Source organism: Heteronotia binoei, chromosome 6, assembly GCF_032191835.1.
Source record: "Heteronotia binoei isolate CCM8104 ecotype False Entrance Well chromosome 6, APGP_CSIRO_Hbin_v1, whole genome shotgun sequence".
In the NCBI taxonomy this organism is placed as follows: Eukaryota; Metazoa; Chordata; class Lepidosauria; order Squamata; family Gekkonidae; genus Heteronotia; species Heteronotia binoei.
Window position 1 is genome coordinate 55,295,488 of NC_083228.1, and position 16,607 is coordinate 55,312,094.

Genomic DNA, 16,607 nt, shown 5'->3' on the forward strand with positions numbered 1-16,607 from the left:
CTTCATTATTTCTAATGGAGGGAAGACATTTAAAAAGGTGTGCGGTCCCTTGGAGTTCAATTACGATTGTCACAACCTTGCTCCTGGCTCCACCCCAATGTCTCCTGGCTCCACCTCCAAAGACTCCTGGCTCCACCCCCAAAGTCCCCAGAAATTTCTTGAATTGAAGTTCGCAAGCTTAGTGCTCAGTGTGTGCTGTGTTTTCTTTTTTTCACCCCACAGAAAGACCTTCATTATCTGTTATATTTATAAACTAAACATTGGCGGCAATTTAAAACAATAGCAAAACCCTCACCCCACCCCCGGTTCCTTTCAGACAACAGCTTCCCAGGTGCAAGAAACAGAAGCTGAGGCCATTCTTCTCCCCGAAGGCGGAGAAAAAGCGCTACCGACGCCGCTGTCAAACTTCGCGTTTTAGTTTGGGCCTGCTGTGGAGCCGTCCTTATTCCCCTCAACACTCGCGATAGGTGTTGCTATTGGTTTCATATTGTTGGGGTATTCCGCCCTCCTTCCCGTGTGGCTCGGCTGGGCGGGAGAGAAGAGAGCGGCTGAGAGAAGTTTCAGAGCGGGACTATGGCCGAGGCCAGCGGGGACGAGGCCACCCGGCGGCTGATCCGGCAGCAATACCGGGAGCTGATCTCCGTTGTTCAGCGTAAGTGTCTTCCTAGGACAGGGAAGGAGTAAATGGCGCTTAGCTGGGGTGTAGAAGGAGAAAGTTAGACGCCGAGGGGAGGGCTGTGAAAGCGAATAGCCAAGTCTTGTTGCCCCCCTCTCCGCTTTTCGAAGGAAAGATAATGAGAGCCTTCTGAGGAGATGTTCAGCTTCGGAAGGCTGTCCCTGTTTCTTGCGGACAAGCAGAAGTCAAAAGACTCATTATTCAGCGAAGGGGCGGTTTCCTTCCTTAAGCTAAATCAGTTTCTTGCATTTATGTCTCTTGCTGTTCGTGTCACATGTTTGAATTCAAAATCACGGGCATCAGAAATGAAATGCGGAGGTATTGATTCATTTTTTCCATGGAACTATCTTCTAGCTTGTTTGTTTGCATCCCCTATCTATGAGGACACATAACCAGCTGAAGTATTTTCTGATGTCTTACCTGTAGATTGAGGTGTTTACCCAGTGCATCGTATTTGTGTGTCCAGTTATACTGGGTAGTTTATTGCATCACACATCCTTGACAAAAACAAATCAGCCCCCTCCCCCCCACATTGTCATAATGATTTTAGGGAATTTGAGAAATGCCTCATCTTCAAGTGAAGAAAAAGTTATTTATATTATCTCTCTTCCCAAATGTAAATTTCAGTATGCTGATACTTTTAGATCTGTTGCTATGTTTAAAACTTCTGGAATTTGAGCTATCTGTAGTTCAGATTGTGATATATATTCCATTTATTTTTGAAGTAGATCTTGTCCTGTTGACTTTTTCTTTCAAGGTCTATATTTTTATTGTAGAGAATCGTGAGATGATGCTGAGTACCAGAAATGATAAACTGACAGAAAGTCTAGAGAAAGCTAACGAACTATTTGGTGGAGGTAATGTGAAGCCACCCAGATGTTGCCATTATTAACTGAAAGTATGTTGGAATAAAAACACAGAAATGTTCCATTTTATCACACATGACTTTGTGAACATGTATATAATTTTTGTGTGTGTGTTTTGCACCTGAAGCCATGTCAACCTCTGGTGACTGACCCCTACTAGGATACTAGGTTCTATTAATATACTACTAGGAGGATATTAATAGAGATGGTTGAATAGAGTTTGCCCCCTCCTCTTGACTGGATATTTCAAGGAAGTCTCCCATCCAACTACTAACGACACTTAGCGTCTGAGATCTGATGAGATTGTGCTTGCCTGGGCTTTTCAGACCAGGGCTGTTACTAAATATATTGAACCTGGTCCAGCTATGAGTAATTTTGTAACCTACAAACTTTCCCCCACAGATATCATTAAAGTAACCCTATCATTTCTATCTCAAAGCACAGATGCATCTCAAATGCTCTGTCTGCCGCCTCCCAAACTTTGTATCCCTTTATCACATCTGTATCCCTTTCTTCTAGGAATTTGGGGTGGTCCCGCAGCGCCTAGCATGGTACTCTAATTACTGCTTGGGTTCCAAGCAAATACACATAGAGCTTGCCCAAAACAACTCAGTCACTTTTGAGTTCCTAAATCAATTACAATTTAATGAAATATCTGGGGACATTCTTACTGAGGGCCATTGTCCACTGCACTGGATTGACTAGGGATAAATAAATTTATCACTTGCTAAAAAATAGAAGAGGGGTGCTGAAGATGTGGTTTATCCCAATCCTATGAATTAGATTAGCATTGTCTAAATATTTCATGTTACAAGGAGGACAGAGATATAGAAATTTCACCTAGGACCCACACAAGAGCACTTGCATTAAAAATAAAATTAAATCCAACATTAAGGTTATTTGTACACTGTAGTAACTTGTCACTGGTATGTTAAATCATCTGATGTATTCTGTTTGCATTGTTGCAGAAAAGTAGCAAAAATAAATTGCTGGTAACATGAGTTTCTGAGAAACTTGTAAAACTATACTGAATGGTCACACAAGAAAGTGGAATTTATTGTTCTAATATATTTAATGTTTGGAGTCTCTGCTTCAGGACATAAATTCTTGAGTGCTTGTAAGCACCAGGCATTCTAGGAAGTGATGGTAATTGAATACATGATTTTAAATAGCTTTTGATAATAGCAAAATATTAATCTTGTTTCATAACAGTGTCTCGGGCCAGGGAGGCTGCTCTGGATGCGCAGTTCCTAGTTTTGGCATCAACTCTGGGAAAAGAAAAGGCAAGCCAGTTGCAATCAGACATGACTGTGTTTGATCCATCTGCTTTTGCAGAAGATCTAGTAAGTTTGCATAAATTAGTTATTTGGTAATATAAGATTGTCGTGCTTGAGAGTTCTTCAACAGGAGTTTGTACAAAACACTTTTCCCTTCAGCAACCTACAGCAGAGCAGAGCTCTTACTCTACCTTGGGCAAACCCTTCATTACCAAAGCTTTAAAAATGAAAGCAGAGCAGCTTTATTGTTGCAAGATTAAGTCAACAGTGTTAACAAGTCCAGGTTTTAGGTCGAGCAGTGCACACACACCCCTTCAATCAAGATTCTGAATTGTGAAAAATTGAATCCCATATACTGTATAAACCAGGGGTGGGGAACAGTGACTCTCCAGATGTTTTTTGCCTACAACTCCCATCAGCCCCAGCCATTGGCCATGCTGGCTGGGGCTGATGGGAGTTGTAGGGAAAAAAAAACATCTGGAGAGCCACTGTTCCCCACCCCTGGTATAAACATAGTATATGTTTTGTGTTCTTTGGCTAGTATAGTATATGTTTTGTGTTCTTAGGCCAGAAAGTATGCAGTAAGGTTTCAAATGAGAGGTGACCATACGAGATCACCAAGTGTCGCTATCATATTTTCAAGCTTATCTTACAGCTATTAGAGTTAGAAACTGTTACTTCAAACTAATAGCTTTGCTTCTTAGGAATCTTGAGTTCTGTGTCCAGTAATACATTCATTCCACTGTTTACTGCATTTGTATTGTTTACTGCACTTGTTTACAGATTCAGGTGGGTAGCCGTGTTGGTCTGAAGCAATAGAACAAAATTTGAGTCCAATGACACTTTTAGGAACAACAAAGTTTAATTTTGGGTATATGTTTTTGTGTGCATGTCCAGAATTAAACTTTGTTGGTCTTAAAGATGGCACCAGACTTAAACTTTGCACTTGTATAGAATCTGACTCCGCCAAACTACAACTGTGATCCTGCAGGAACAGTATAGTGATTTGACTTGTATATGAATAAGAAATTGTTTGTGTAATGTACAGAAACTATATTGGTTCGTCAGACAGATCTTCCTATTAGCAGTCTAACCTCTCTTGTTCTCTGCCTTTCCTTTGACAGGGATTTGCAGTGGTGCTACACCAAATAAAATAGGTAGCGTACTATGAGGCATAGAGAAGTATAATTCTTGTGCTGATAAATCTAGTTTTAAGAATGTAGGGTAGGATAACAGCATTTGAAAGCTGGAACAGTGCTGGAAATTAAAGTAATTTGTTTCAAAATTCTGTCAAGTACATTTTGGGATGCCCAAAACCTCTGTGGGACTGACCATGAATTCCTCCTGAAAAGAAACATAAAGTGATGAATTAAAATTAAATCAAATTTGTTTGTATCTGTCCTTAGTTCTGTTTGTTGCAGTATGGAAAGCACCTTCAGGAAGTTGATAGGAAGCCTGGTTAGTCCTTTCACACACCTGCTTTCTAGGACTAGACTTCCGTTTCATGGTGACAAATGGAAACTGATACCAATATATTTCTGTAATGGACTCAGGCAGTTAGCCTGGTAGCTGGGAACATCATGCACTGGTTGGCTGAGCAGCAGCCCATGGTTACCAAAATGCATCAATTTCTTGAATTCTGGCAGAGTGAGAAAAAACGCCTCACAGTGGAGGTCTGCTTTGGGACTGAAGCACAGCAGAGCTGGGAGATAGCTCTGGTGTGAGTTCAGTCGATGAGACTGAGGAAGACAGTTGTGAAGATCAACTGGAAAGGGGCTGAGACAGCCTGTAGGCTGAATTCCTTGAGAGGCAGAACTGATTTGAGTTCTGTCTGAGAGTGAGAGTTATCATGAAGAAACTCTCTGACTGGAAGCTCAGGGGCTCTGTCAGAACATCAGGGCAGACTCCTGGTACAAATTAAGAACACCAACACACACAAAAAGTGAGAGACTAGATTCTGGTGATTAGAGATTGTCTATTTGGTTAATTGTCTGCCTGCTAATTGATTAGCTTATAATACCAACTAATTACTATTATTTCTCCCTGCCTTGCCTTTGTAAATCAACAAATATACTTTTTGGTTTTACATTTGAAAACGTTTGGTGCCTTGTTTAATTTCTGACAGGATTTCAGTGTGTGTGCCTAAAGTACTGGGGGAAGGTGACAGGAAAAAATATAGTGGTCACCTTCCCAAGATGATCCTGACTGGTTCTTCACAATTTCCTCTACAGTTATCGTTTATGGGTTTAAATCGTCTAGATGGAGATCAAAGTGATAGTGACAGTGAGCAGCTTGCCAGTGGATTTTTGCCTAGCAGTGCTTGGTATACACTTGGTGAAGAAGCAAAAAAGTACTTTAGAAGAGCACCTACTTTCCACTTCATGTAAGTGTGGAACTTCTTTCAGATATTGGCAAAACAGCATGTTTCTTCAATTCACAACTGGAAACATTTTATATCAAAAGCTGAAGTTGGTCCCAGACTACAAATTAAACAAAATCAGCTTACTGGGAAACCCAGGTCCACCAAAAACCCTCCAAACATTAAAAACATACCTTGAGTTCCAACCTGGTCTTGAGTCCCAACCTGGTCCCCTGATTCTGTCTGTTAATTAGCTTAATAGCAGGAGAAAAGCCCTGCAGAAAGGCATAAGTTTTTTTTCTTACAAGGGGGGATCCCATGATTTGCTTAAGTATCACCTGGAGTGGGAAGAGAATACATAACCCTGTGAGGGGGTATGATCACAGAAAAATGATAAAACCTTGAAATGAGAATTAGATTTGCTTTTCTCAGAGTGAGAAACGGAAGATGAGGTCTCTTGCCATATATGCTGATGTCAGGCTGATACGGCTCAGGATCTGTAAGCCAGTAAGCTAGGGAACCAGTGTATTTAGGTTGCATTCATCTTTCATTTCTTACGTGTTTTGTATTTTCCTGTGTGTCTGAAATCCCTCTGTTCACTTCATATGTTCCCTGCAAGTAATTGTGTCTACCTTTCTTTCTAATTCTGTTTTTCCCAAATAAAATCAGGCTCTATTTTTTTGTTTGTTTAAGAGAGCATGGGTATAAAAGAATTGTGTTATGAATAGAGCAGTTCTTGAGTGAGACAGGCTGTGTGTTCAACTGAGTGGGTGACAGAAAGATGCAGAAGTAGGCCTGCCTCAGATGTGACTGGTGATGGCAGCTACCTAGTGAGTGTGTGTGGGCATGAACAGGCAGTAGCCAAACACACCCAGGTAGGCTAGGGAAGTAGGGTTCTCCTTCTCTTGTTCTCTGCCTTTCCTTTGACAGGGATTTATTTAACTTCCACCCCACAAAAGCAGAGAAAGCTGGCCAAGATCTTTCGAGATTGTGGTTAGCATCATGAGTAGGATCTGCCACTATGAGTGGGACAAGGAAGTGAAAACAGTGAATAGGGTGGTAGAAGAAGAATCTTATGTGTCCCTAGGATTTTATTTTAGTATTATTGCTTGACTTATGACTTTTTGCCATGTGCCTTCCAGCCACACTCTGACCCTACTAGTGCTTTAATAATAGAAACAGTGTGAGCCATTGTAGGCGAAAGAAGAGGAGCTAGGCAAACAGTCCTTACATTGTAAATGTAGACAATCTGAATTTGGGTTTTTCTCCATTTAACTGGGTACAGTTTTAATTACCTTGGTGATCAGGTAATAATTAATTACAGTATTTATTAAAATGCAAAGCTAGTTTTTTTCTCAAGTATGCTGCCCACAAAAAAGGAAGTCACCTTACATGCATACAAGTTACGATAACATCCAATAATATATGTTTTTTTGTTTAAGATTTTTAAATGGATTGTCTTCCTTTTTAATAAATATGGTACAAACCTGATTTTAGCAGTCAGTCATGTAAGAGACTGGACAGAACTCAGGCCTGTAGCCTGAAATTTTCTACTGGGTGGGCAAAGGAGAATAGTAGAGGACAGCCCATCATATAACAATTCTGGTTTAGGACAGTTGCAAGCCAGATTTTAGTACAAGGGCATAATATTATTAAAGTAATGTTGCAAAAGCATATTATTATTATTATTAAATTTTATTTGTATCCCGCCCTCCCCGCCTAGGCAGGCTCAGGGCGGCTAACAGCATTCAATAAAACATTATACAAATACAATGATTAAAACACATTAAAATTATAAAGCAACATTAAATATACATAGTTAATACATCTCTTTATTATTATGCAAAGAACCTTTCCTTCTCTCCCACTGGACACCCACGGTTCTACAACGACAGGGCAGGCATCAGATGCAGTATTTTCTCTTTTTAAAAATATCTTTATTCTACCAAGCTCAGTCTATACTTATTATATCTGCAGCATCTCCTACACTACATTTAAACAGTACTACAAACTGCAGGCTTGTGACTTTTCTGTCATACCCTAGAACATTTCTAACTACATGGGAGACCTGCTTGAACAGACCAGTAGTCCATCTGCTCCAGCTTCTGTTTTGTTTTATGGTATTTAGTTACCTTAAAAGCCCACATGCAGAGGCCAAATTGTCGCTGCTGTTGCTTCTGTTCAGCAACTGCCACTTGTATACTACTCTTGGAACATGGAGGCTCCATTTAGCTATCATGATTAGTAGCTATTGATGGATCTATTCTCCTTGAATTTGCCTAATATAACTTTAAAGCCACCAATGCCAGGCCTGGCTGAGCAAGGAAAACAACCTGTTTGGCTATCCCATTCATGATTGGTTGTTTCTCTTGGCATCTAATAGAAAATACCAGATATTTACATGTCTGATATTTTCTCGCTTTCCCAAACAGAAACCACAAAGATGAGTGCTGCTGATTGAGGGGTATGGAAATGTTTGGTGGGGTGCTGCTCTTGTTAGTCCCCTGTGACCATGGGCTTGATGTAAGTTAAATGTTTTCTTAGCTCATATATTTTGAATCTCATATGATCAAGCATCTGGAGTTTTCCTAGGCCTTCTTGAAAGAATAATAAATGCTAATTTTACTTTGAGTTTTTAAACAATCTAGAATTTGAATTGTTGCACATGGGATCTGTTATTTTACTTGGTTTAGGTTGGGAACTTTCACTGCTGATCCTCCGGTTCAAAGGCCACGAATTGAGAGGCAACAGAAGAAAGCAGGGCCAGATGAAAAAAGGGCAATGCCTAAACAGGTAATGTGGCTGGGGTAATGTATTCCATTGTTAGCGTGAATCTGCTATTGTTAGAGTGAATTTCAGTTCTGATCTCAGTACACCTACAAATGTATATGGCAGTTGCCTGTAAGCAATTGTAAGATCCAGTACAAATTCAGAAGACTTTTCATGTACAGATCTGCTTTGATGGAACAAGGTGTAAATGTCAGCTGTCCTACATAGATATTTTATGTAGGATTTTTATGGTATATTCTTTATAAATAATAATAATAATAATTATTATTACATGTATGTAATATCCCTTTCTTGCCAAACAGTGATGTAAATGGCTTGTAATAATAATAATAATTATTATTATTTATAAAGAATATACCATAAAAATCCTACATAAAGTATTCCTGAAATTGGGCTGTATGTGAGTTCAGAGCTCTTTTGTAGCATATTAACACCTTGAGGGTAGTGATTTTTATTGACTTCTTCTAGAGATACAGTTCTTCAGTGTTGCATCTACTCTAGTTTTGAAGCTCGCCCAAACTGGGAGAGGATTATGAAGGGTGCAAGGGAATAAGGATAAGAGACTGGTTTCATAAACGTTTTAATGTTTTAGTGAATCCAACTTTTTGTTAGAGGTTGAAGCCTTGTATTAAACCTTGCCTGCATTATTTTGCAGAATCTTAATGGTTTACAAAATTGTTTTTCCTGCTATAAGGAAATAATATTCTTCAGGAAAAACACTGTATAACATGGGTATGCAACACACACCTTGAAGAGTTTGCTTCAAGCCAGATAGCCTGCTCCACCTCCAGTGAAACCATCTTGGATGCCATGCCTTCCATGTTATCTGCAGTGTCTTGGCCTGACTTGAGAGGAGTGGATGCCTTCTGCGCTGGACTTTGTTAAGACATCATGATGTCATGAGTGGGGAGTCTGATGTTGAACTATGGCAGTGCAGCCTGCTTAGTTCCAATCAAGGTTTATTCTGGCTTATTTAGCTGAGCAGTGTACCTTACAGGATAATGTAGTTGTGTGAATAATGACTTAACTGAACTGTATTTTTAGCTGGAAAGGATGGAGGAATCTCATCAGGAAGCCACAGAAAAAGAAGTAGAGAGGATCTTAGGATACTTACAGTCATTTTTTAAACAAGACCGTAAGTATGCAAGTAAAACATTGCTAATGCAAAAACTGAATTGGAGCATTACTTGTTCCTATCTTCAATCTTGTAAATGAGGGAGGAAAGTTGTTGCTTTCCCCTTTCCAGAGTGAAATTGCTGCAGAAGCCAGCAGTGCTGTGTTCAGCTCCAGTTTGCTTCTCAATATCCACAAAGTGCGGAGGAGCAAGATGTGGAAGTTTCCTACCACTCTGCTAGCTCAGGTTGCTTCGGCTCCGGCTGTTTTTGTTGATGCTGAGCCCTCTTCCTTCAGAATCTTTGTATGTAAAGTGTCACTTGCCTGTATCAACATCCTGGGATTGCAATGAGAACTCTGTTTGTAGCTCCCTCTCCATTGTTGGGCATCAGATTGGCTCCATTCTCCAAATGAAAACAGGTAATAGGAAGCAGGAAATGCAAGTTTAAAAGGAATTTTTCTTGAAGTTACAGTATGCCACAACATAGTAAAGCCAGTTTGGTGTAGTGGTTTGTGCAGACTCTTATCTGGGAGAACCAGGTTAGATTCCCCACTCCTCTAAATGCAGCTGCTAGAATGACCTTGGGTTTGTAAGCGTAAGCTGCTCTGAGACTCCAAGTGAAGGGCAGGGTATAAATCCAGTCTCCTCTTCCTCTTTTTCCTCCTCCTGAAGGAGCAAAGAACAAAAGGTTGGTAAATAATAGCACCACGTTCTCACACCTCACTTTCTTATTTCTGTAGCTAATGTTCCAATATTCTTCCTTGAATTTGTGACCGATCCAGATTCTTTTGCTCGTACTGTGGAAAATATGTTCCATGTATCCTTCCTAATAAGGGTAAGTGTGAATGGTCTGCAGTGTTATTTGTAATTTAAAAAGAAAAATGCATTCATTTGCATTGCTAACTTAAACTTTTTTTAAAAAAATCAAAATTGTTAAGAAACACGAGACTTGTTTTTTATAACCTTGAGGATTCCTAGTTAACTAATTCTCTTGTTGAGTAAAAGTAAATATGTATATTTCTGTGTATAAAGTCACAGCTTTGGAGCCCACTGCCTATGTGTTGCTGATAAACCTTGTATAATATTTTGGTCTGATGTAGATTTTAAAATTGAAACCAGAATAAAAACCCAGATCATGGGATTTTCTGTTCTAATTAACTTTTCCCATCCTCTTCTACATTGTTTTTGAGTTAGAGGGTTGGGCTGTAAGGAAATAAAACTATTGTCTAAACTTGCTGATTTTGAAACATGCTTTGAAAACCTGTCTCTAACCAGAGTCCCCAAAGCAAACTTGGGACTGTATCCCGTTTCATTTTAACTTGGATTGATTATAGTGGGGTAGGCGGAGAGAAAGGAAATCACTGTACTGGTTCCTGAATCCTCTCTGTATAAGCCTAAACCAGCTGTCTAATTCTACCTCTTGCTTATCATTGAGTACACTTAGAAATTAAAGTTTGGAAATAATAAGGAATGTGGTCTGATTTTATTCTCCTGGTTAAAAAAATCTTGCTTACACAGCCAACATTTTAAACTTCATTATCTTAAGTCCTAGGAATCTTTGAAACAGAAACATTGTTTTGTTCTACTTAAACATTGCCGAATCACAGATCATTGTACATCATTTAGGTAACTGAAATGTGTTTATTTCAGGATGGGCTTGCAAGAATCAGGCTTGATCATGACAAGCTTCCTATAATAGGTAAATTTTAATAATTCTTTTAGAAAAGCTAATGCTTGATTGCCATAAGGCTAGATAAAACTTGCTAGACACTTATGCATGTATCTATCTTAAATGCTAAATTTTCTGTTTCTGAAAAAGTAACAAGTTTTCTTAAAATGTGATGCATTGATAGAACCTTTATACCCAGAGGAAGGAGAAAACAATCAGGATACCCAGGCACGGAAACAAGCAGTCATATCAATGAGCTATCAGGAATGGCAGGTATTGTGGAAATGTTTTCCCTTTCCCTTAAACTAATTGAAGTGCTCCCCGGAGGCAATGGCTTGGTTCTGCACTATTCTAGCAGTACTAATTGTACAAGGCTGCCCATCAATTAAGATCTGCACCAGTGATCTTGTTTTGAATGTTCTCACCTTCAGAAGTCAGACTCAAGATGGAATCTTTTCATTGGTGGTACCCTGACTAGAATAATCTCCACAGTCATGATTTAGACAGCAAGTGTTTTGTTGATGTGTCGGTTGATATAACTTGTTCTGGTTCTCTTTTTGTAGCCTGGAACATCTTTTTGATTTAAGTCTGTTATTACGGGGAGAGGGGCTGTGATGGAAGAGCATCTTCTTGTCATGTAGACAGTCATAGGTTCTATATCTGGCATCTCCAACTAAAAGAATCAAGTAGTAGATGTGAAAGACCTCTACTTGAGACTCTGGAGAGCTACTTGTAGTCTGACTAAACAATATTGACTTTGATGGACATTGCTCTAATTAAGAATAACGCAGCTTCATATATTGATGTACTTTTTTTTCTGTCCTGATATAATTTTTTTATCCTGTGGCTGTAAAAGTTAGGAGGAATCTTTTAGTACTTTAAGTACTGACTTTTATTCTGTCATAAATTTTGTGGACCATAGTCTGCCTCAGATACTTATCTGAAAATTGTTATTTCACTTTGGAATTTTTATAAGAATTTTATTTATTGCTGCTTTTGAGCTGGTTCTAAATTGCTGTTATAAAGCATCTCAAGTTTGTTAATTGGAGATTCTACATACATATGATGCAGGTCTTCGCAAAATGGGTCTAGGTAATTTCCTATTCTACTTATTTCAGATACCTTTCAGATTCTTGTTTCTGCTCCTTTCACTTCTAAACCCATGTAATAAAGGGGTAACAGTTACTTACAGAGGACATAATTCCTTATCTTAATTATCAAAATAGGCATAAATTCCACTGTTTCCATGTTAACCCACCTTAAACTGATAAATGTTTTAATGAGTGGATGAACTGGGGGTCATTCTTATTCTCTTACTTTGCATGGCGTGTTTTTTTGGGGGGGGGGGCGGTGGTCTGTGTTTGAAATTCAGTGGGTTGCTGAAACTGGAAGGCAAAATGCTCAGTTCTCTTTGTTGTTAGCATGAATTTTAAATTCAGTTAACAGTTTGAAGCCAAACTTTTTTTCTCGTCAGAATATAGTGAAGACTTTTGAAATTTCACAGCCCATGATCACGCCAGCTACACAGGCAACAAAGTGAGATGGAACAATCTGGAAGGTATTTTTCACATGTTAATCTAGCCATACAGTTATTTAAGAGATGGGTTTTTCTTTGATTTTTCAGCTTGCTTCATGTTACTGAAGACAGAACAAAATCTGTTTTTTTCCCTTTTACAGGTATTTCAGTATTTCATGAGAGGATTAGTACTAGGCACTTTCCTGTTGAATTTTTTACCCTTAGAAGTCAGTCCTTCTTGTTCAAGAAGCACAGTACTTACTCAAACAGGGAACATGTTGATGTTTTTTCTACCAGATTTTTAAAAAATGAGATGTGATATTCTCTTTGGGTATAACTTGTTCATAGTCCTCAGTTTGTGACTTATTTACTGCCTAAACTATGCACTATAACAATTTGTTAGAAATTAAAGCTTTATTTATATCATTGTGTATTTGGTATTAATATTTGTGGTGTTTCTTCCCAGTATACATATTCTCAGTTTTGGAGAACTCTGTTACATTTTTTGTTAATGACAGCAACTTTGAAATTAGTGGAAGAATACTTATATATTTGGGGTGAATCAGAAGTCTGTTTTTAATGCTTGAACTATAGAAGACCGAAATCTGCCAAGTGTGAGACAAAAGAGGGAGGAGAAAGGCCACCACTTTAGTTAAAAAAAATGTTTTTTGCATATCGAAAGATTGAAATGGCTAGTTGAACAAATGTTTCTCATCACAGTATTTCAGTAGTCTGTATTTTGAGTCAAATACATGAATGTATGCATGCCTTTGTTTTCAGCTATTTCCACTAGTTGGAATGTATTTCCACTAGTTGAAAAAACCCGAAGTGGAATACCTGTAAAAACAAAGTGAAGAACAGAGTCATTCTCTTAGGTGTTTGGAAGCTACAATGCATATTTAAGACCATGGAAGTTTTGGGTTTTGAAATCGCATCACACATTGTTAGACTTGGTTCACAAACTTACAATGTAACTGTTCAAAGAATCAAAACAAATTACAGTGTGCAAAAACATAAGAACATAAGAGAAGCCATGTTGGATCAGGCCAATGGCCCATCCAGTCCAACACTCTGTGTCACACAGTGGCCAAAAAATTTATATACATATATATACACACACTGTGGCTAATAGCCACTGATGGATGTTGCAGTAGAAAAGTCATTTATTAATAATGACCTCTATGTATTTTGCACATTGCTTCATTGTGGGATCTGAAAATGTAATAGTTTGCAAAGCTTTCCGTATAGCAGGTGAATTCTCAGAAGACAGAGTGGAATGCAAGTTCAGCTGTTGTAGAGAAAGCTTTTAAACTGCTCTTTCCCACTGCACCATCAGCTGTTTTTTTCTTGCTCTTTGCTTTGGTGACTTATGTCTGTCTGATTGCTTAAATAACAGTTTAAATTTTCCCAGCTTTTTTAAAGGAGCAGGGAGTCTGGTCTTGCCTTACCACTACCTCAGGAATGGAGAGTAGTCAAGTGACATGAACATCACCTTAGTTCCCTCTTTATTTCCTACCCTTCCAGACAGCTGATAATAGCTGTTTCCTGATTTATCCATCTAAATAACACTGACATGCCTATAAATGACCTCATATGAAAATACTTTGTGGTATTTGATGATAAATGTATAGCAAAACTTTCATTGTTACAACTGACAAAATAAACAGTCAGTTATATTAGCTTTTCCCTAGCACTAGTACATACACAATTTAAATTGAAACAGCAGCATGTTTTAGTCCGTGTTGCTTTATTGGCGTTTAAGTCCTCAGTTAACATTTTCATCAAATTTGGCTGCATTTTGTAGCAGCCTTTATGTACCAATTTTATAATTAAACTTTAATCAACAGATGCTATTGATGTTTTGGTTATGCATATTTGAAATGCAGAATACTTTTGTCATACTAATGACCTTAAAACTGGTTTGTTATTTCCATTATAGGTAATTCCAGATAGGTAGTTGTGCTGGTATGAAGAAGAAAAATAACTGGCACACACAAATTATTCCAGCATAAGTTTTTGTGATCACTTTAACAGATGCATGAAAAGTGTTCATCCAGTAGGCAGATGAATATAGCTCAGGAGGAAGATTGAGCTGAGAATGTTACAGAAAAAGGCCAGTTAGGGTGCATGTTTCTCTGAATTGCAGAAGTTTATGCTGGAAAACAGGTATCTTGCTCTGATGTCTTTGAAGATTATATTAACTACCTAAAATCCATTGTAAGGTAAATTATTGCTAGTAGAGGGGTCTAAGTGGAGGATTCATAATGTTGCAAAATAAGTATAGGAAAGGTAGACTACCACCAGCACATGTACTGAACAGTGGCATGCCAGACTATTTTGCTTGGCATATAGGGCCAAGTCTCTGCCCAGGAAACCAAGGAGAGGTCCTATGGAGTTTGCAGTGCTTCTTGGGCTGGCTGCAGCTGAAAAGGCAGTGGATATATCTTCCAACTATTTCTGACACCCCTGCAGGTGAAATATTGGAACCAAAGTAAGTCTCTGGTGGTGGTCAGTTTGCCTTGTCTGGCCATCTACAACCATCATTCACTCATTTTGGGGGGCAAGTAAACTTTCTGCACTTGGGACAAAAGTGTTGCCTGCTCCAGAAGTGTTGTACAAACAGGTAAAGGACTGTGAAGGGTTAATTCTTCACAAAAGCAGAGAGCCTTGAGTGACAGGCTGCTCCAAGCAATCTGATTGCTTAGCATCAACTGGATGGAAAGAGACTTTAAAGCTGCATGCTGAGGAGAAAGATTCATTTGGAATTCAGCCCTGATCAGTTTAACATAGACAGAACTGAGGAAATTATTATTATTACTTTTAATTTATACCCTGCCCTCTCCGCAAGCAGACTCAGGGCAGTTAACAATCAGTTCAAAATTTCAGACAATAAATACAATTAAACGATCAAACTACAAACAACACTATTAAAACATTTTTAAACCATTTTACGGTGCTGTTAAATAACTACCTAGGCGGGATTGTCCTTTACTAACAGTTAAACCCGTAGTAGTTCCAATATCTCAGTAGTGTAGGTGGCAGTCCTCTCCCGGTTTAAGTGCCAAAACCTTGTCGGAATAACTCAAAGTTGGCAAGGATGAGTGGGTAGTTAGATGGAGACTCCCATTCAGGCTAAAGAAAGGGAATAGATCTAGTAAGGAGAATTTCCCTACCCAGTCAAACAGGGAGTTAGCTCTGAAGAGTGCAGAGATCCCTGGTCTGGTGTGGATAGAAATTGCCTTTAAAGACCTTAAGAGTCAGTTAAAAACAATACAAGTACTGATGTTTCAAGAGAAGGGTTTTTGAGTAAAGGAAAGGGGGTACCAGCCTTCTGAAAACCAAAAGCATTAGAAAATACTCAGAGAAAGTGTACTGAAGTGTTTGGGTAAAAGACTGGAACACAAGCCTCTCAAAAAGATTTAAGTCACTGGAAAGCTTAAACTCTCATTAGCCAGCAACATAAGAACTAAAGTCTGTGCATTTACTGATTTTTCCTCAGCTATTTATATTGCGTTACCTCAGAAATTTTACCTGATTTCACCCGACCTTTCCTCTCTATGATGAATAAAATATTTTGTTAATTTGGAATTTCAAAATTCCTTGAGTGTCATTTAAATTCTATAAATTAAAGGGGGCTCCCAGGTTCCTGGGCTGAGAAAACAGCAAAAATGTTAAAATGATGACAGGGCGAGACAGCCAGAATTCTTCAGAAAAGAAAACAGACAACTAGGGCAGCTCATTCACAAAAGGAAAAGAAAAACAAAATCTTGCTTCTGAGGGAGACAGGACAGGGCTGTCATACTTTGCAATATCCTGAATGTCTATGCTAATATAGCTTCAGTTCTATGTGAAAACTATGGGAAAGCAGTGATATATTTTACCAGGGAGTATGACTGGTAATCTACTGCAGTATGTGTGCATGTGTGTGGCAGGAAATACTTATTTCCCATGTTCTTAGAGACATCTGCCAGCAAAAAATGGTCTATAATGAGATGGGGTGGTGTATTGGGGATTTCCGTGGCTAGCCCTATCTTACCAGTGGCAATCAGGTCCAAGTGTATTGTTATTTGATCAGCAATGAACCTTGCAAAGGTTGTGTCACATAACAGTAAAGGGTTCAGACTTAAGCGACAGCAAATGATGGGACACTTTAAACGGAAGTGTTGTAAACGGAAGTGTAAAGTGGCTAATGCAATGATTGCTACTATCCCTACTGCTTCATGTTCCTAATGGACACTAGTACACCACTCAGCTCTGCAGTAAACCATGGGGCTGGGAGGTTGAGGAGGAGCAATCTTGCCAGTAGAACTTTTCAGGGCTTTTTCTGTAGAAAAAGCACA

The 16,607-nt window shown here is 38.8% G+C and overlaps 1 protein-coding gene across 1 annotated transcript; it reads left to right on the forward strand.

The window, feature by feature from the left end:
- Positions 1 to 343: 343 nt before the first annotated feature.
- On the forward strand, positions 344 to 12,698 carry NSMCE4A (NSE4 homolog A, SMC5-SMC6 complex component). Its single transcript, XM_060241492.1, has 11 exons — positions 344 to 652; positions 1,453 to 1,533; positions 2,755 to 2,885; positions 5,051 to 5,202; positions 7,872 to 7,971; positions 9,013 to 9,103; positions 9,823 to 9,917; positions 10,733 to 10,781; positions 10,936 to 11,024; positions 12,226 to 12,309; positions 12,429 to 12,698. The coding sequence occupies exons 1-10, from the start codon at positions 574 to 576 to the stop codon at positions 12,289 to 12,291; spliced, it is 933 nt and encodes a 310-aa protein (XP_060097475.1). The 5' UTR covers positions 344 to 573; the 3' UTR covers positions 12,292 to 12,309; positions 12,429 to 12,698.
- The last annotated feature ends 3,909 nt before the right edge of the window (positions 12,699 to 16,607 follow it).

Excerpts from the sequence above, each read along its gene's own strand:
- NSMCE4A (XM_060241492.1), top strand. The coding sequence starts at position 574 with ATGGCCGAGGCCAGCGGGGACGAGGCCACCCGGCGGCTGATCCGGCAG. Across the intron at positions 2,886-5,050 it reads CTGCTTTTGCAGAAGATCTA|TTATCGTTTATGGGTTTAAA; the intron begins GTAAGTTTGCAT and ends TTTCCTCTACAG. Across the intron at positions 7,972-9,012 it reads AAAGGGCAATGCCTAAACAG|CTGGAAAGGATGGAGGAATC; the intron begins GTAATGTGGCTG and ends CTGTATTTTTAG.